Genomic DNA, 20,910 nt, shown 5'->3' on the forward strand with positions numbered 1-20,910 from the left:
ACTTAAACCAAAGGTCAGGCAATCCCAATCTCAAGCACACGGGTTTAGTAAAGCTCTGCCTCCTGGCCAAACTCGCTGTTTGGCTGTGGAGTCACTACTGGACAGATGTAATCTGAAAAAAAGCCAGCTGGTCAGATAACAAGAGCTCAGCTCCTAATCCCATCATTAATAGACAAGCAAGTCACAAATGAGTCACTTCTACCTCTCTGGCTCAGTTTCCTTGCTAATAAAAATTAATAAACTTTTCTTTTTTCTTCTTTGTGTTTTCTTTTAATTTATCTGTTTTGCCTGCAGACTGATTAATGAGGTGTTTTTTCTGTGAAACAGGGGAAAAAGGTGCTGCTCCTGGGAGCAGCCTTCAGGAGATGCTGCTGAAGAAGTGCACATTGTCAGGGGTGATAGAGCAGAGAGGCCAGAGAGTCAATTCACAACTCTGCAACCTCAGGGCGTTGTGCTGCCGGTTTGCACTCATTAATTTTCCCTTTTTGGACAGATTTGATCAAAAAACCCAGGGATCCTCCAGGAAGGCAGCTCTTGCAATGCAATGAAAGCTATCATATAATAAAGCTGACTCTCTAAGGGCTGTTGTCTCCCGTGAAATCACACAACCTCCAACTTGCTGCTCCGCTACTCAGGCACTTCCCTGAGGAAATGGATGCATGCATTTGCATCTATCCACTTCAGCACTGGCTGCTTTCTGCTCTGGCTGCAGCGCTCAGCTGCCCTTGGAAGCTGTTCACACACGCCAGCACGGAGGGAATACCGCGAACTTCCAGGAGAGCTTCGCACGCCCGGCGGGGCCTGCGCTAGGAAGGGAAAGCCCCCCATGTGCCCAGGCCTTCTGGAGGCCACACCGTGCTTTCTGAGCCACAGGCCCGCATCCTGGGACAAATTAATGTTTTCCATCCCCAGCTGTCCGTTCCGCCTTGTTGCGACACCTCTTACCTACTTTCGGGCTGACCTTGCGCTGGGCTTGAGGCTGTTCACGAGTTTTTTAGTCATTGTTGAGAACAAGGAGAAAGAAACAAACATCTGGTTAGCAGAGCTGCCAAGTGCACATTCCTTCCTTGTTTTTCAACCTTTCAATCCCTTTGTTTTCTGCCTGAAATTCCATTTGATAAATGCACAGAGAGCCACAGGGCACTGATTAGACACAACTCCTGTCCTGACCCACGCTCACCAGCGTTGCCTCGCTGGAACAGCCACAGACCCCAAAACAAGAGCAAGGCCCTAGTGGAACCACCCCAACTGAGAATGGGGGTCTGATCCTGCTCCCACTGAGGTCAGTGGGAGCTTTGCCACCAATTTCAGTGGGAACAGGATGGGGCTTTACTGTTGTTCCTGCAGTGAATTGGTGCTCAAGCCCATCCCCTGCCAAGCTGTGGCTTTGCCGTTCCTGCAGCTCTCATGCGGGAGTTTTTTTTAATTGGAAACAACAACTTTATTGAATCTTGGCCTGCGGTGCTGGCACAGCCTGACCAGACCAGGTGGGGCTGCTCCACCAGAGGCTCGTGAAATATCAAATACAAGACGGGCCACATGACAGCAGCTTTGTCTTCTTTGCCTGGTTTTCTGCCTGGAATTCCATTTGAAAAATGCCGCTGGAGAGACGCTGGGCACTGCTTAGATGCAACTCCTGTCCTGTGCTGACCCACCACCACCACCACAAGCTTCAGCCTCCTGTAGCTCTGCACAGCTGTGTCCTCCTGGACCACAACTGCTGAGACCTGCGGGAAGTTGGGTCCATCCTCCCCAGCCGTAGGGACCTCTCCGCACTGGGCAAGTTTAGGAAGAGCAGCTGCCTTAGATTCCACCTCCCTACAGAGAGACCTCCCCAGGGACCGGATCAGACCTTCAGGAGGCTGTAGCACCTTCCAGCAGCACCTGTTTTTTGAAGAACCCTGCTAAGGCAAGACTAAATTTTGATTTGAAACCAGGACCAACAGCCCAGTGGGAAAAAGAGCTTGGAATCAATCCCTTCAGAGAGAAATCCTAGGGAAGAGGTGAGGCGCAAAGGGACCTCTATGTTCTCACTCAATGGGCCGTCTTCGCAAGGCATTGCTCTGGCTGTTGCATGGAATACCAAGCATCTGAGTCTCTTAAAAGCTTCCCTCTGTTTTTTATTTACGTGTGACTGAGTCTGTGTGCCTGAAAACCAGATTGGAAGATCATTAATCTGGGACAAGAAAGCGCCAGACTCATAGAATGCTGTCCCTCCCTGTTGTCAATCCTCGCCGACCCCAACCTACGCAACGACTGACGCTCTGGAGCGGGATTGTACCGGCCTGGAAAGCCTCTCTTTTCCATCAGCGATGCCAAATCTGCGGTGTGGCTCCATGATCCAAGTTGACACCGGCCATGAGAACAATTCCATTTCCTCCCCGCTGGTCACTTCCATAAATGCCAAGTTCTGGGCAACACAATGTTCGGCATTTCCAGCAAACCACTCTGTGATCTCATTTGCGTCGCCAGATTTATTTATTTTAAAATGCCTTCTTTTTTTTTTCTTTTTTATTCTTGCGGCCATACATTTTAGATTAAAAAATAATAATCATGCAATCTCGCAGGAAATTGGGCTTTCAAAATCGGGACGCAAGGAAGTATGGTCCAGTGGAGATTTGATCAGGCAGATTTTACAGCCCTGCGGCTTGTTGGATACCCTTTTTCATTAAGATTAGTTTCAGTTTCTGGCCCCTGTTCTCCCATCGTGAGTCAGTTTTTTTTACCCAATGCCTTTTCAAGGGAACTACAAACTCAACAGCCCGTTATTAATTTCACTGGTGAATGCACAGTCCTCATCGAGCTTCAATTCTGATTTAAAGTGGTTTCTGAGTGAGGATATTACAGCCCCAAGGAGAGCTATTGGCCGCTCCATTCCTACACGCAGGAGGTCTGAACATTGTCATTGAAGCTGCTCAGAGAGCTTTCAATCCCCTCTTTCAGAACAAAAAGGAATTGGGACGAGCCTGAGAATCTGAATGCAGAAGGACCTTGGCATACTGGATCTGTGCTGGCATTTCCAAGCCTAGATGGCACTGCCCTTTTATCAGCTAGAAGGAGGGCCAATGCCACTCACTCCTGAAAATGACACAATATTTGTATCCAGAAACTTGGACAAGTGTGGTGGAAACTACTGGGAAGTTCTGCTTTGCGGGTGGAAAATGGTTAAAACTTCCCTCAGCTTCCTGTCAGTTCCATCCATTGAGTCCTACCAGCTCAGAGGGGCTTAACAGCCTCTGCAAACCCGCAAAAAGCACCAATAAAGTCTCTAATGAAGAAAATGTTTTGGAAAGCCAATTTGACCAGGCCTTCTCCAAATGAAGGGACTATGCTCAAGCCTTGGAAATTCTTCCTCTGTGCTGTACAGATGCCCTCTCGCTGACCCATAACTTCATTTAACTCTCCTCAAGAGGAAGAAAGGAATCCCTGCTAAAATTATTAGCTTGCACAAAGAATATTTGCTTTGAGGGGAAGGCCAGCACACGTGCTTGGCTTTCTCAAAGGACTTCCATGACCACAGCACAAACTCTGGGCTCTCACAGCCAGGAGATTCCTCTTTTTCCCCCAAAGGAAACACATATTAGTACCCTGTAACACTCCATGGAGGTGCCCCAGCACACAGACATCCCTTCGTGTTCATGCTTTGGATTTTGGTGTCCCTTGGCCCCAAGTTGCCTTTACTTCCATAGGCACAAAGCACAGGGTGTTTGGTGGGTAGCAAAGACATCCAACAGCTCCCAACCCCTTCTCCAGCTGCCTGCCCTCCCCCAAAAGGAGCATCACAAAGTGGGAGATTCAGTCCTGAAACGCAGCCCAGGAGCTGGAACCCCATGGCAGCCTCAGAACACAACATCTGCCCTGGCCTTCTGAGGGGAAAACCAAACCAGAGCGAGCTTGCGCAACACGTAATCGAACCCAGTTGTTCTCCAAGGCAGGAGGAAGATGTTCGTGCCGTCCTCCGAGCATCCATCCAGGACTCTGTGTCCCCAGATTCCACCCAGCGTGATTTGTTCAGATCTGGGTCGTGTTCTTTGTGTGTTTCCCCCTCATGGAGGTTTTCTAACCATAAGGGTTGCAAAGAGCACAGGAATATTAAGAGCAGTTGACAGAAGAGCTCTCGGGGGGACGCAGTGCACAGGCCCTCAGGATAATGCACATCTCCTATTGTTATAATTATTAGGACTTTCATTAAAGTGGAGGAGATGAGTTAACCAGGAGGGGAGGAGAGCCTGAAATCATGCATACCTTTTCATGAGGCCCAATACAGGCTGTGGCCCGAGTCAAAGCTCTCAGACAGCCCAACTCATCAAATCCAGCAGCCGTAGCAGAAGGAGACCCACAAGTTCTTTGATAAAATGCCACACTGCGAGATATCACAGCCTCAGACATGGCACTTCAAATCTACTCCCAGTTATGGCTCTTACACAGAGTTGATGCATACTCAGAGGGTGGGCAGGCCCTGGCACAGGGTGCCCAGAGCAGCTGGGGCTGCCCCTGGATCCCTGGAAGTGTCCAAGGCCAGGTTGGGCAGGGCTTGGAGCAACCTGGGATAGTGGGATGTGTCCCTGCCCATGGCAGGATGTTGGAACAAGGAGGTCTTTAAGATCCCTTCCAACCCAAACCATTCTAGGATCCTATGGTCTCAGGCCACGTTCAACTTGTTATTCCAGTTCAGAACATGCTAGAAAGCAGGCAAGTTTTCTTTCTGACCAAGGGCAGATCAAAAGCCCCCTCAGCTCCTCATTTCCCCATGGTCAGGAAGAAATTCAAGGCAATTTTCCCTTGCAAGACAACACTCTGCACCATGAGCTCAGTCAGTTCAGGTATTTCCCCCCAAAGCTGAACACTTTTTAGCTGGTGCATCTGTTGCACTAAATAAACCCCGTGGCTGCTGAAATGAGAGTACAAAGCACCCCAAAGCCGCTCTGCTTTGCTCCTGCTGCTGGAATTTGCAGGCATGCAGGAGTGGGAGCAGTGACTCATGCCTGCTGCTGGCACAGCCAGAGGGAGGGGATCTTTGGCAGCAAGAGGAATCGGGGTAGGCAGCAGGAACATCTGCTGGTGGCTGAAGCAGGCACAGCAAACCCATAACCTGTCACACTGTGAGGAGCACCCAGATTCCTCAGACCACTTCCATGTCCATTCCAAGGACTGCTGATTCAGTCTGTCACATCACCCAGCCAACACGGGGACAAAGCCGTCCTGTTTCCTGCTAGAGCCACACGGACACTGGAATCACCACATAGGCTTCCACTGCACCTTCCCATCACAGTTCAGACCAAAAATCAGCGTAACCCACAGGTTCCACAAATGCCAGATATTCATTCACACAGTTGTTGTCTCAGGTATGACAAAACCACAGAATCCCAGAACGGTTTGGGTGGGAAGGATATTAAAGCTCATCCCATCCCACCCCTGCCATGGGCAGGGACACCTCCCACTGTCCCAGGCTGCTCCAAGCCCCAGTGTCCAACCTGGCCTTGGGCACTGCCAGGGATCCAGGGGCAGCCCCAGCTGCTCTGGGCATCCTGTGCCAGGGCCTGCCCACCCTCACAGGCAGGAATTCCTTCCCAATATTCCATCTAACCCTGCCCTCTGGCAGTCTGAAGCCACTCTCTCTTGTCCTATCCCTAAAAAGTGCCTCTCCAGGCTTCTCATGGCCCCTTTAGGCACTGAGCCTTCTCCCCAGTGCTCTGTGAGCACCATCGCCCCCAAAGCAGCTTCCTCCAGCTTCAAAATGTTCCTCACTCCAGCGTGCTCCTGGCAGCTCCACACACAGAGCTCACACACAGGCCACTGGCCTCAAGCAAGACACGGTGTCACCTCCAGGGCTGCGTGCATCCCACGTTCTTCAGCTCTGGGGTGAAACCTCTCGGAACTGGCAACAATGGAGAGAAGAAACATATTAATCTTCCTGATCCATCTTCCTCTAACCTGCCAAGGAGTGTCCCACAGCTTGTGACTGATTGCTTCTTACCCGGTCCTCCCAGAACACGTTAATCACTTTAAGACGCATTAAAGCTTTCTAGTGAAGAACAAACCACAGTTGTTAAGAAGAAGGAAATGCTGGGCTCGCTTTTGTGGGCGCATCACACTGCCCAGTGGGGGAACTGCCCGTTCTGATGCATATAATGGACATTAATTAGCACAAACAGAAGGTCTGTCATGACATTTATTTATGACTCATTTAAGATTTTCATTGTTTGATGCATTTGAGGCAGGATGCACTTGGTGAAAGCTCTGCTGAAATGAGTTGGTAACTTGAATTTCCCCGAAATATTAACTCCACATTCCTTATCTTCACCTGCCTCAGCTGTCTACAGCAGACTTGGCCATGGACTGTAGAGATACCTGTGCTTGCCTTAGCAAAGCTGAGGTCGTGACCCGAGGAAAGGGAATGCCAGGAGGTCATGGGCACAGGACCTGTGTGAAAAACTTAGAGGGTGAAAAATTATAGGGAGCCATACTAAGCCCTTCAGCCAAGCAAAAGGCAAAGAGGAAGCCAGCACATGGGGACAGACTGTGGAGTCACGGGCACCAGCAGAAACAAGGGAAAAACCACTTTGAATATTAGGAAATGTCTCCTGCTAGTAAGGATAGGAAAGAACTCTGCGGGGCTTGCTATATTCGTCAGCTAAAATCAGCATAATAATTTCTTCCCATTCTGCCCCCCAAACCTTCTCTACCACCTGTGGGCTCTGCACAAACACATCCTTCTGCAAAAAAAAAGCCCCAAACAACCGCCCTAAGGGTCAGAGTAGTTAGAGAAGTAGAAATCCTTGCACATGTGGATGAGGTAGTTCTGCCATGCTCTTCTTAGAACCCATTCATCGCCCATCTTTTGGCCCATGAAAATCACGGTGCAAAGGGGGCACATGAGCCTGGCCACAGGATGTCTGCAGCCTCCCCTCAGGGCTCCCAAGGAAGGCTCGTGCTTGGTCACGCAGAGGTCACGCGAAGAGCCAGGTTTTCCATTTCTGCCTGCTCATGTGTGTGAGGACATGGGGAAGTTTATTCTCTTCATTTGTGGGTTTTGCTGGTATTTCCACCAGAAAGGACAATGCTTTGGAGGCTGGGTATGTTCCTTAAGAACTGGGGGTGATTCCAGAGTGCAATTACATTATTAGTCCAAATAAAGCATGACATGTCCTGCTACAGCACATCTAGAAGGAATTTTTACATCCTTCTTAAGACTCCAGAGTCACTTCAGCCCAGTGCAGGCAGCCAGTCGCTCTGGAATACCAGCTGCTCAGAAGAACAAAGGCTGGTTAAAAGAATGAAGTGTTTAAATCCTCATTGTTTTTTCCCCCCGAGAAGTGACTTTCCTTTGTCTTGCTTTGCTGCATTTCAGTGAGCTGAACAGATTAAGTTACTGCACCATGAGCAACAGCTGAGTTAGGATCACGAACATGCCTTTCTTTGGTGAACTTGTCGAGAAAATGAATTCCATTTCTCTGCATACCTGAGGAGCAAAAGCACTTGTGGAGAGGAATCTCTCCCACAGGGAACCCTTGTGTACTTTGCAGTAGTATTTTATTAAGAGCTGGAGAGTTCAAGGGTCTCACAAATGTAAGTTTTCAATTAGCTTTCCATTGTGTCCCAAACAGTCTCTAAATACTCAACTAAACTTTAATCCAATCACTTGATTTGACTCCAAGCATGATTTATCTTTTAATCATCATCTGCTCAATGAGGGGGGAAAAGAAAGCAAACTTGTTCTTGGCCCATCATGACTCATGCATGATTTTACTGCCATCACAGTTGTGTTTTCCTTTTGGCTGATGTCTTGGCAAGTGCAAGCACTGCCTTTGGCTTTCTATTTAGGTATGATCTTTCCTGCTCATTTCCCCACCTCCCAAAATGCTGAACAGCACTGGATGTTTGTGCTTTATACTTTTTCCCACCGAGGCATGTGATTTTTTTTGATAATTTTTTATTTTTTTTGCCATCTCTCGACGTTGCATTAATCAGAAGTGTCTGCTATTTGACCTACACTCAAAAACACAAATCATGCCTGGAAAAGGGGCTCACTCTTTTAAACAAGCAGCATTTTTCTGGAAGGACATATCACACAGAGAACACTACACCAAGACACAAAGCAGCCAGGACCTTCTGGGCACTTACCAAGAGCTCAGCTCTGGAGCTGGGGCGAGCCTGGTGGGATTCAATCCTTCCTCCACAGGCTGGTGGTGCCTCAGTTTCTCCATCTGGGAATGAGATTTTCAATGCAGCACTTTTTAAATAGTATTCTGCATTTCAGGGGTTCTCCCTAAGATCAGGGTGTCCCATGGCCCCTCTGGGCCAGTGACACCAGTCCATGACCCTCTCACCAGCAATACCCCAGCCACGTTCAGTGCATCTCCCAGCAAAGATGAGGAATGAAATGGAGCCAAGCTTTTCCCAGGAATGCCAGGAGGCGCTGAGCCTTTGAGGTCTGGAAGTGTTGCACAACATCTCCCCATGCTCTGTTATTCCTGTCACTGGCTCGTGCAGCTCGCAGCTCCAGTTTCCAAAAGCTGCTCTCATCATGGTTCACCCAGAACTCCCCAGAGCACACGGGTTCCTCCTGAGATTTCCCATATAAGCCTTCCTCTCTACCTCTAGAAATCTCAAATTCCTTGAAGACTGACTCAAATGTCAGTGCCAGACTAATAGTTTTTGATGGGTCTCTCCGAGTGCCAAGTTTTGAAGCAGAAGATTGCATGAAAAGCTCAGGTTTCTGGTTGGTTTTTTTTTCCCTCTTTTTTTTTGGTGGGAAAACCAGAGCACATAACCCTAAAGACAAGCAGGCTTCCCCAAATGCACTCAGATGGAAAAGAGAGGAAGCTTTTTCAAGCTAACATCATCACCTAATCGACCAGTTCTGCTCAGCATTAAAAGATACTTCTCCACGAATTTCACAGGAGCAGCCATACTGTGCCTGGCCAGGAATTCCACACTCTCCCAGCACAGGAATCTGCTGATAATTTCCCTGGCATATTCCTTCAGCCTCTACCAACAATTTAGGGGTTTCTGGAGCTGTGGCCACTTCATGCTGCGGTTGCAACTATTGATCATGGAGAGGTGAGGTTGGCCTCTTTTCCCAGGGAAATATCGATAGGACAAGGGAAAACGCCCTCAAGTTATGGCAGGGGAGGTTCAGGTTGCATAGGAGGAAAAGCTTCTTCACTGAAGGAGTGGCCAGGCATTGGAACAGGCTGCCCAGGGAAGTGGTGGAGTCACCATCCGTGGAAGTGTTCAGAAAACAGGGAAACATGGCACTTTGTGATATGGTTTAGTGAGCATGGGGTGTTCAGTCAAAGGTTGGACTTGATAATCTCAGAGGGCTTTTCCAACCTTTAAGATTCCCTGACTCTCTTTGAAATGCCAGGTCTTCTTTCCACATGGATAACCCCGGGCAACAAAGGAGGCATGCACAGGGGTGGAGAAAGAATCAGGCATTTGCAGGTACTCTCATGCCCAAAACCTTAGTAAAAAAATGTACTTAGGTTCTTGTTGAATAAAGTCAGGAGAACAGTGCCTGCCACACCTCCAGATCCTTTGGTGCTTGTCCCCAAGGCTCTGGTTGCCCCCTCATGGATGTGACACTTGTCTGTCAGAGAGCACTGGCTCCTCTTTGATCCAGCAGTGACCTGCCAGCTGGAAAAAGGAGAAAACACTGAAAAATACAGTGGGATCATCATCCCTGAGCATCCCATGATGTGCGTCACCCCAAACTTCCCAGGCAGGGCACGGTGGAGTGGGGTCCAGCTCCAGAGTGGTGTCCTCACCAACTATATTCAATAAATAGCCCATCCAAGTGGTTCCAAAATTGCTTTAAGACTGAATCTTTGCATTTTCCATAGGGTACAGCAGGCCCCTCACAGTCCTTCAGCTGCCCCTATCTGCTCCTTTCTTTGTCCAGATTTGGGATGCGATTTTCTCTTCCAGACTAGTTTGTTGTCATGGCTGGCACCTGAGCCCGTTCCCAGATTTCTGATTTTTGTCTCTTCATTTTAAAAAGACTTCTCTGCAACACAAAACAAAAATCCCAAAGCAACCCAACCTTCCCCTCTGTGCCCAGCACAGCATCACCATAACCCGGTGTGACAGCTCTCCATGAAAAACAGGCTTGGGGTGTGCTCCGTCCTGCCCCCGCGCCCACAGAGCCAACCACGGCATGGAATCGCATCCAAAGCACTTCCAAGGTGGCTGGAAAAAGCCAGGAAGAGCCACCTTCCAGATGGAGAGCGGGCCTGAGGCCTCTCACGCAGGCAGGGAGCTTTTCCCAAGCCGTTGTTCCCGGTTTTTAGTGGGAACATGTGCTGGCTTCCCATAAAGCTGCAGCAGCTGCCAGTCAAGCAGCCATCACTCTGTAAAGCTGCCCGGGGGACTCTGCTTGGAAAGCCGGGGTCTCCAGGCAGGTTTATGAGGTGCCACCTGCGGGATTTACAATTCCCAGGGACGGCTGTGCAGGTGCAGCCAGCAGGGATGGGGGAGCTGGGGAATGGGTCCCAGCCCAGCCGCAGCCTGGGCTTCAGGCTCTGCTCTCTGGGTGCACAGCGGGAGCCTCGGGCTCCAAAATCCCACAGAAGTGGCACATTAGTGAGAAAGATCACCAGATTTGTGGCAGGGCTGCAAGCTGGAGCTTGCACAGGTCTCTGTCTCATCCTTTTGGCTGTTCCCAGCTGTGTCTCCTCCTCATCGGCTCTCTCCTTAGGAAAAAAGCCCTGGAACAGGTGTGGGAGACAGTGGGTTGGGGGGTTTTCCCTGTAATTTTATTTTTCCTTAAGTAATGATGCCAAAACCCACAGATACTTAGGATTTCTTGTACCCAAAGAAAGGGCTCCAGGGACGGGTAACCCACCTCCATAAAAACTGTACAAGCACCTTGCAGAAAACATATTTTCTCCAGTGGTTTTGCAGAGGCAACCCAAACCTTCTGGGAGGGAGGTACCTAAAGCCACCACCCAGACATATCCAAATAAACCCACTAAGAACGGCATCAAATGTCACATGAATGACAGATTTTCCTCTCCCTAGAGGTATTTCTCATTGGATGTGGAGACAGGGTTATTCGTGGGAATTGTCTGCAATCCCAGCCCCATGTTCACCTTGCTGGAGGGATGTTTCAGATGGTTCAAGAACTACAGGATCATGGAAGGGTTTGGGTTGGAAGGGACCTGAAAGCTCATCTCATTCCACTCCCCTGCCATGGGCAGGGACACCTTCCACTATCCCAGGTGGCTCCAAGCCTCATCCAGCCTGGCCCTGGACACTTCCAGGGATCCAGGGGCAGCCACAGCTTCTGTGGGCAAGCAGCTTTGCCAAGGCCATTCCGCAAGGAACACCACTTCCCTCCAGGAGCTCCATGAGCACTTCCACGCCCCTTGAGATCAAAGCAGAGGCTGATGTGTCCCAAAAATGGCCATTCCCTCACAGAAGCAGTCACAGAGCAGTGACTTGGATAAGGAATCACTTGGCAGCAGGAGCCCAGAGGTCATCCCCCGACTCATAAAAGGCTCTGGGAGAAAGGGGAAACCACCAGTGAGTGCTTTTATGAGAGAAAATACCTTCCCCCTCCTGGAGACTGGGCTTAATTTTCTGCAGCTCTGCAAACGCCCTGCAGAAAGGTTAAAGGGACTGTGTTCACTTTTAAACACCAAAGGCATTTAAAGCAGAGACTACCTTGACTAGTTTATACTAAATTTGAAATAAATCAACGTTATATTAACAACCACTCACCAGTGTCTTCCTCCTCGTTCTCTGACATCTGAGCTTTCTACCCTGCGAATAATAAAGGTCCTGTTACCTTCTTCACTTAAATCAACATCCTGCAAAGTTTCACCTCGCAATTCTTGGAGCATCCCAGAAATAGCCATCAGCCCTTTGAAATCTTCTTGCCCTGGAAATCCTTGCTCTGCTTCTCATTATGCCCTCACATTTGCAATCATTTCAGGTTAAAGAGCAACACATTCCACTGTTAAATGATAATACCTGCACTTTTCTTGCCCCCCAGCTCTTCTCAAACCACATGCCCAGCGATTCAGGTGTCCCAGGCCTGGCATGTAGCTCCAGAGGAGCTCCAGGAGCTTGGTGTCCACCCTCTGGCTGGGATCTCCACCAGCCAGTTCCTGGAGATCCCTCTGCAGCTGCATTTTTGCCTTCACTCCCACGTGCTGAGGGAGCCACACCACCACGACCTGCGCCGTTCCACCTGGGTAAAGCGTTCCCCAGGATTTTTTGGCATCTTTCATCTGCTCTTCCCTGCTCATCTGGGCCCCAGTTCCCAGCTCTGAGGATGAGCTGCACAGTGTAACGTTGGATTAGCAGCTATGACATGATGGATTGTGCTTTGGAGTCATCCCACTTGAAAGTGAAGCATCTGGTCCCTTCTCCATCTGTTCTTTGTCGAGGCCAAGGGCTGACTCCTTTATTAAGCAATTAAAGATGATGGAAACGTATTCAAGCTAAATTCCCAACAAAAAAAAAAAAAAAAAAAAATATATATATAAAGCAGAAAATATTAATAATAATTATCAGTTTTGTCATTGGGAAGGTTCCCCAAGCTGAGTCCAAAATCAGGCAAATGGGACAAGAAGGGGAGAGAAAAATCTACTTCCAAAATAAGCTCAGGTGATCCATTTATCTTCGAGATCCAGGTACAGGGTAGCAGCTGACAGCTCCTAAGGCACAGGAAAGAAAAAAGCCTGCAGCGGAAATATTCCCTGAAAGCAGGTTTGTACCCAAAATTCCATGAAATCACAGAGTTTGCTGTGTGTGGACTTGTATAGATGGCAGAGGAAGGGGGACAAGGCTGAGGAAGGCATTTCCAGCATGAATATTAAAATTCTTAAAGGCAGATGTGGATATCCAGACCTGGAAAATCCAAACCCAAACAATGATGGCTCCGTTGCCTACCACAGACAGGGCAGGGTTTCTGACTCAGGAATTTGCTTTCATCAGACCCTGCTGATTAAAAATGACCAGCAGTCAAATGCTGTTTCTGGATCCCTCTGGAGCTGAAGGGGTTTGGAAGACAACAACAGCTGAGCAGCCCCTGAAATTGTAACACACCTTAAGCAACAGCATCCCTGCTCAGGGTGGTACCCCTGCTCCCCCAATCCCTTTGGGACATTCCTTCACCAACAACTTCCAGACAGGTGAAAAATTAGCCCAATTATCTGCACATTCCCTCCCTCTCTGGTGAGCAGAGCTGCAGAAACCCTGGCAGTGCAGCAGGTCTGGAGTTGTGGTGAGGGTTGCTCCTGTGGATAGGAACCTCATCTTCTCTCCGGAGACCTGACCTCTTTCACAGCTGGCTTTCCAAGGGGAAACCTTTTCTTGTTTTCTCTTTCTTCCCCTCCCCTTCCTCCTCCTGCTTTGTCCAGAGTCTCTCCAAGAGAGCCAAATTCCCCTTGAACATGCTAAAAGTAGGCTTGCTGGAACATCTGCTCGGCATCTGTGGAGCCAGACATATCCCCAGGCAACACTGTTAGCGGTGATGGATCTGGGAGGGAACGTGGAGCACTGGAGAAGCATCTGCTCAGAGAGAGGAACCCAGCACATAAAACCCACCGAGTTATCTGCTGAGCCTCCTGGTCTGTGCCCCTTGTTCCCAGTGGACAATTGGCTCCTCCAGAGCACTTTCCGGGAGCAGAGCTGCTGTTCTCTTCCCAGTTTGGTGTTTTCGAACGTCTTCTGCTTGTGCCAAATGAGCACCACCAAGTGCTCAGTTCCACAGCGACTGGGGAGCTGGAGAAGCATCTGGAAGAGAACCTGGAGTGAGTGGTTTCTTTTGGGAGCACTGCTTGGACAGGACGCTAGGAAATACAGCTGGGATGACGGCTGGACTTGATGAACTCAAAGGTCTTTTCCAGCCTTAATGACTTCAAAGAAACCACTGCAGAATGAGCTCCTCATTGATCACTCCGAGTTCAAGCCTCAGCTCTGCCACCTCTGACTGTGGCCATTCGTGCATCCATCCCCTCCTTCCCTGTTAGCTTTGTTGGGATTCAGCTGGAGCAGAAGCTGTCAGTCACTGTGAACTTTCACTACACCAAAATTCCGTTCTTTGGCACACTGGCGTCAGAACGAATTATTTACTTTGTACAAGACCAGCACAAAATGCACGCCCTGAGCTGACCAGAGGAAGCGAGACAAACTCTAATTTTTTAACAGCTATTTGTCCTCTGTTGTCGAACCTTAACGATTCTGCGATTGTCACACTCGGCATTTTCCTTTCTCACGCAGATTTACAGTCAATGGATTTCCTGTTTAATTTGCACAACAAGGAGAACAAAGGCAGTCCTAATGCTTCCTAAACTGTCACCTTCTCACAGCTACTCTGCAAAAACCTCTCCTGCAGCCTGTTCTCTGCTGCCTTAAGCGTTCTGGGACAGGTAGAATTGCCACAAGGGAGAATGCCAGGTTGCTAAGAAGAGACCTTAATAGCCTGTGCCTTATCCTAAAGTCAATCCCTCTAGCACCCTAAGACGCTCTCAGATTGAGAACCAGAGAATCCTTTGGGATCCATGGAAAACGCAGGTCGTTTTCTGCTCTCTGGCTCTTTACCTGAAGCTGTTGAGCTTTGTCCCATCGGGAATCCCTGCCTGTGGCTCACAAACTTCACAGATGTCTCTTGAAACTTCACCACACAGCAGCAGGACGGGAGTCTGTGCACAAAGTCAAGCACGTGATTAAGTGCCTTTATAAAAGTTCTTTATGACAAGTTTCAGGAAAAGCATTTAGGCTTGCTCTAACTTTAAACATGATTCCTTTCCATTCACTCAAGTCTTTAAAAATACGACTTAAACTATTTCTGAATTAATTTAGACATTGGCTGAAGCATTGTGGAAATAGAAGAGAATGAAGCGCACACTTACGTTATGTACCTGCCCTAAAGCTCTGGTGGTGCTTGACGCCTTCCACCCCATCCCTGTGATGCTGGATACCCGCTGCTCTCCCAGTTTCCAGCTCTCCCACCAGCTGCACCACGCCGGGACTGCACCCAGTGTGGTTTTACAGCTGCTGTTGTTTCCTGGTGTGGGACAGAGCACGGAATATCCACAGAGCAAACGTGTGACTCAAGTGTAAATGGGAAACGCAGCAAGCAAAGGAGGTGCTGCTGGCTCACTTAATGAGGTACCACTGTGTCCCGGTTTTCCACAGCAGTGCATCCCGCACCTTCCCTCTCCAGAGGAGCAGAAGATGCCACTGGCTCGTGCTGTCAAACACAGAACCATGTGTTTGTGACAGCGATATAATAGGATTTTGTTTGCGCGGCCGCAGGAGACTGTGGGGCTATTAACACTTCACCAAAAAGATAAAGGACTATTTTGTTCCTTCCTCCAACCACTCCTCACCAAACAAAATCCCTCTGTGAACCTCCTCTAAACAGCAAGGGGAGAGACTGGACCTGTGGAAGGGCTCAATAACTGCTTCAATGGATTTTCCAGGAGAAAGTCAATAGGAATCTCATTCTGTCTTGGATTCATTCATAATGTTTTGTAGTGGACAGCTAATAAAAAGGAAGGCACGTGTACTAATTAGTTTTGAGAGGAGAAGAGGAGCCATTAAGTATTTCCTGCTGAGAAGACACAAAGTATTTAAATCCCGACTCCTACCTGGATTTGCAACCGTGCAAAATTTTCCCATAATCTTCCTCAAGGACACAACCAAAACTCCCTGCCCACGTTTGAAATTAGAATCCCATATTCTTGATAAACCAGTTTAACCTGAAGTTGTGAGAATTCCTTGAGCTTGGTGGGCCAGGGCATGGAGGAACTTTGCTACAACTTCGAGCGGGGGGACCCCACTCCGGAATTTCTCCTCTGGGAGCCGGCAGATCCCGATATCCAGCTGGAGAACTTCCTCCTGGAGTGCCTGGCAGAGCACTCAGGGGGTGCTGAGCTGGGCAAGTCCCCTGTCCCAACAGGGTCCCCCGGGAGGCCCCGGCAGCGCCGCGCCGCCAACCTCCGCGAGCGCAGGAGGATGCTCAGCATCAACTCGGCCTTCGACGAGCTCCGCTGCCACGTGCCCACCTTCCCCTACGAGAAGCGCCTGTCCAAGATCGACACTCTCCGCTTAGCCATCGCCTACATCGCCCTCCTCGGGGACATCCTCGTGTCCGGCTCTGACCCCAAGGCCTACGTGGAGCAGTGCCTGAGGGGCGGCCTCCAAAGCCCCCAGCGGGCGGCCTGGAATACGAGCGGTGAGCGAGGGATGGGCGGTGTTTGGGGGAGCAGAGCGACGCCTGGGCATGCACGGGGCAAGTTTCCTTTGGGCAGCCACGTGCCCCATCCAAATAGCTCTGGAACAGCACAGAAATGACCCTCAAAAAGGGGAAATCCAAAATAAAGTGGCAGCAGAAAATCATAATTCACCCTCTTAACTTTCTTTTGAGGAGGATCTTTGTCTTTAAAAAACTGAACAAATAACGCTCCCCTTACCCACCCCCCCCCCAAAGCAACTTGCTAAGGGAATGGTTCCTTTTAGGAAGATGAAAGATTTTTATTTTCAGAATATCTTTTTAGACTTTTTTGCTTAATCCTGTGCGAAATTGTTCTTTTCTGATGGAGCCTGTAGAGATTTTCCACGTTTTCTTCAGAAGTTTTCCTTAGCTGATGCTCAGCTGAGAAAAACACCTGGTTTTGGACACAAACAGCATGTAATTTCTTAAAATACAGATGTTCCAGTAACCCAGAGTTTCTCAGAGGTTATGGTTCAACACATGAACCAGGACACACAAGACAGAGCATTCAAATTTCAAGCTATTTTCAAAATATGGGGAAGTAAATGCCTATTTGGAATTTATAATCTAATATAATTATATCTATTTTGAAGCGAAGGGCTGTTATTCTGTTTTCTATTCGGTTTGTACTTAATCCCTGACTTAGGTGGGATGAATTTCGGCCTTTCTTCCTCCAGAATAGATTTTTCATCGAGCCACTGCGTGGTGAAGATGGGAAATGGCCCAAAATGCCCAACACAGGGCTTCAACCTCAGAAAGCAACAGGTTTTGGGTGATTTAGAGCAGGGAGGAGCAGGGTGGGGGGTGGGTTCAGCAGTTCGTGGTACTTTGGATTTTAAGTTAATTAATCCCCTTTCCAGCTCTGTTCCTTTGCTATATAAGTTCCTTTGGATCTTGGAAAGGGGACTTCAAAACGAGCCTTCAAAAAGTGCAGCACAAGTAAGGGAAGAGAAAAGTCAGTTAATAAAAATATTCCTCTTTCATATTACGGGCAAGTGCCAAAGAGACAGAGTCTGCAGGGGAAAAGCGATCAGTTTACTTGAAAGGGAAAGTTAATTGAGTTTTTTATTGAGTTTTTTCTCCTTTCCTATCAATTTCCATTATCTGGATGACTGGGAAAATGACTCCTGATATACCACTGCTCATAACTCCCTTGACTACAGAAAAAAATTATGTTTTAGTGGCCAGATTCCCCCGTTTTTAACTTCTTTCAAACAACACAAGTGGTTCTCATTGGGATCACCCCCTTTTGCCAGGCTTCCAGGTGTGAAGAACTCCACTCGGAAAGATCCAAGTGAGTGAGGCTCCCCTTCTGGAGAGGCTGGATAGCTGACTTGTTGAGGGTTGATTGAAATGTTTAAATGACCGTGTTTTCCTCTCTCCCTCGTGCAGATCTGACAGCCCGCCTGTCCTGGGTGAAGTGGGATTAAGGAAAGGCCTTTGAAGGCGGCGAAACCTGAGGCCTGGAGTGCTGGGCACCAGCTGCTGCATTCCCAGCCCTGCAAGGGAGAACACGGCACGAACGACCTCGCTCATCGTCCCAGAGCGCTTCCTCTCCCCATCTCCAGCACCCAGCCCCTTTCTCTGTTGATTCATCGCTCTTTAGGCCCTTCAGCTTCTCTTTCTCCCAGTTTCTCACTGCTGATAGAGCTGCCCTCACTTGGAAAAAGCAAAGCATTAAAAAACAACCACAGCCCCAACATTTTCTCTTCCACTGGATGAGGATTATGTCCAAATCCACGTCCAGTACGTGAGAAATGAGGTCATGAGAGAAAAACTAAGCAACACCGGTGGGAATCCACTGCTTGGCTTAAGATGTCCGGGGTGGTGATTGCAAAAGTCACCAGTGATCCAGAGCACAGAGACCATGAAATTCCAGGAGGTGAGACATGGCTCTGTAGATACCCAAAATTTCTCACGTCTTCACAGAATCCCAGAAAGGTTTGGGTGGGAAGGGACCTTAAATCTAATCCAGTCCTACCCCCTGCCATGGGAAGGGACACCTCCCACTGCCCCAGGCTGCTCCAAGCCCCAATGTCCAGCCTGGCCTTGGGCACTGCCAGGGATCCAGGGGCAGCCACAGCTGCTCTGGGCACCCTGTGCCAGGGCCTGCCCACCCTCAATCTGAAACCATTCTGCCTTAATGTTCTTTATGGTGGCCTTTTGTAGCAGGAAGGATGTTTGGGCTGAAGAAAAGAAAATGTATTTATTATTTAACATTCTCATCAGTTCATCTCACCGCTCCCATCTCTGAGAAGCCAAAACATGTCAGGGACAGAGCTTTTGCTCTGGTTGATTGTTGTGGGGAAAGTGAAGGTGAAGAGGGGCCTTGGAGGGGGAAACTGTGAAGAACCTTTTTACCTTTTCAATTTTTCTGTCGAAACAAAAAGGGGAATTTCATATTGAATTCAACAATGTATTTCAGTCAATTTAGAATAAAACATTCAGTCTCAAATTTTGACTCTTGGATGAATTTTTACAGGAAACAGCACCTGAAAAGGTGAAAATATTTAAAAAAAACCACCTGAAAATGCATTCTTCTACTTTTGCCTGCTTTTCTACTCTGGAAATGCTGGTCCTCCATGTCATCAAAGTGTGCCACAGATTAGCACAAAAGGGTGCACAGGGATGCCTTGGGGCTTGGTCCAGGATGCCCAAGTGCATCCTAAAGGACATGGAACCATCCAGCCCCTCAGCCCCAAGCTCTGCAGCACCCCTGGAGCAGCTGTCACATCATCACCCTCCTGGGGAGATGAGGGCTCAGTGGGACCAGAGCCAGGGCTGAGAGTTCCACACCCATCTCAGTGGTCCAAATAGTGCCCAAATAATCCCAGTAGGGCTTTCCATGGGTTTTCGTCAGGATCTTTATTTCTCCAAGCTCCCACTGACGGCAACAGGGATTTGGGATTCATCCCTCCAAGCTGCTCCCAGCCAGAGCCCTCAGGTCACCCCCCACAATCATCAGGGTACAGAAAATGCCTCTCCAGGGTTGTCATGGCTGGTGGGGGAATCACCTCTACCCAGGGCTATAAAGTCCTTCATCCCAAGCTAATTTTGGGCATCCAGAATCCCTCTCTCCATAAACCCCTCATTTCAAAGATTTGAATGTCTGCCTTGCTTTTCTCTACCCTGCAGCAGAGCTTTGTGCTGGACACGGGACAATAATGCCACGTCCCGAAACAAATATTTGCTGCAGGCACCTGGTCACAATCAGAAATCTCTTTGTTTGCCTTTTGCTCCAGCCCAGAAATCCTGGATAATGGCTTTGGGAGCAAGCTGGGTGTGTGCAGGAGCAGCAGGAAAGCACATCCATAGGAAGGTGATTTGGGGGCATCTCCCAGGTTCAGGCATTTTGCTGGTTTTGGATGGACAACAAACCTGGAGACGCCACTGGTATCAAAAGCATTGCAATGACAGAGCAGGAAGAGTTGTCCTGGGACAAAGCTTTTCCTCCAGCTGAGGGAGGAAGATAAAGCTGAAGGGAGGAAGGTAAAGCTGAAGGGAGGAAGGTAAAGCTGAAGGGAGGAAGGTAAAGCTGAAGTTCTCCTGAGATGCAAACACCCACCGCTGCTGCTCCACGCTCAAACAGCAACGCCAGGACAGGCAGAAATATCTGCTGAGCTTCCCGCAGCCCAGTTCCACCAGCAGCACCGTTCCTATGGGATTTGCCAGCTGGGCTGGGGTCTGCAGGCTGGCAAGCTCTGCCTGCTGTGGGGTCACTGCCACCTGTCCCTGCTGCTGTCAAGGAATCGTCACACAAGGCAGGACTCTGAGAGACTCAAGGCTGGAATTTGATGGTGACTCTGAGCTAGGAAAAAATGCAGCAGGGTATGTAAGGACTGGGGCTTGGGTTGGAGACAAAGCCAGGAATAAAATGTTCCTTTTGGGAGCTGAAACCCCGATCTTGGGCTCTTGAATCAATGAGTAGGAGTCAATGCATTTATTGCCACCACTAGAATTGATGAAGCTGTTTCTCCTGATTGACACCGGTGTCATTCCACCACCTTCAGCTTGATTTCTGCTGATTGATGCTGCCTGCAGGGGACAGTCCACCTCTGCCGGCCCTCCCCAGGCTACCTGGAGTCTGCCAGGCCCTTCCAGCTGATGCTCCAGCCAAAGCTGCTAAAGCAAAGGATGCTTTGTGGGTGGTGTGTTGTTAAATCCTTTGGAGGCAACTGGCTGCTGAAATGGTGAAGGTGTCACAGAGTCAGGTCAGCCTCTGATGGTCCCATTAACTTCATGTAAATAAAAGCAAATTAAGAGGGCAATCACTCTCTGTGGCTAAGGGGAGCCAAGTTGGTGCTGTGGCTCTCTTCCTGCTAAACAGAGCAAAAGCAAATTGGCTCTTCAGGGATTTTTTCCAGGAAAGCCATTCCTGAATAGCTCCAGGGCTGGGCACACGTTTGTTCTTGAACAACCCTGCCTTTTTCTGACTGAACTTCAGCTCCTGGATGTGGGCTAGGAGGCAGAAAGATGAGGGGGAAATGATCTCTGTGCAGGACATTTGCACTCCGTGCCAACGCAGGGCAAGTGCTGAGTGTGGATTTTGTGGACATGCTCCGTGCCCACCGCTCCTCTCCCCTGGCAGCTCACGCTCATTCCCTGGGTCACAGCTGATAGCAGATTTGTGCTCTCCTGTCAGCAGGCTTGCCTGGCAGCACAGTGAGACTCTCTGGCAG

The 20,910-nt window shown here is 49.1% G+C and overlaps 1 protein-coding gene across 1 annotated transcript; it reads left to right on the forward strand.

The window, feature by feature from the left end:
• The first annotated feature begins 15,471 nt into the window (after positions 1-15,471).
• Positions 15,472-18,205, forward strand: LOC104694601 (helix-loop-helix protein 13-like). The gene is made up of 2 exons (XM_010407973.4): positions 15,472-16,192; positions 17,624-18,205. Exons 1-2 carry the CDS (start codon positions 15,757-15,759, stop codon positions 17,659-17,661), a joined length of 474 nt encoding a protein of 157 aa, XP_010406275.1. The 5' UTR covers positions 15,472-15,756; the 3' UTR covers positions 17,662-18,205.
• Positions 18,206-20,910: the final 2,705 nt, after the last annotated feature.

The sequence above is a fragment of the Corvus cornix genome, chromosome 7 (assembly GCF_000738735.6).
Source record: "Corvus cornix cornix isolate S_Up_H32 chromosome 7, ASM73873v5, whole genome shotgun sequence".
Classification (NCBI taxonomy): domain Eukaryota; kingdom Metazoa; phylum Chordata; class Aves; order Passeriformes; family Corvidae; genus Corvus; species Corvus cornix.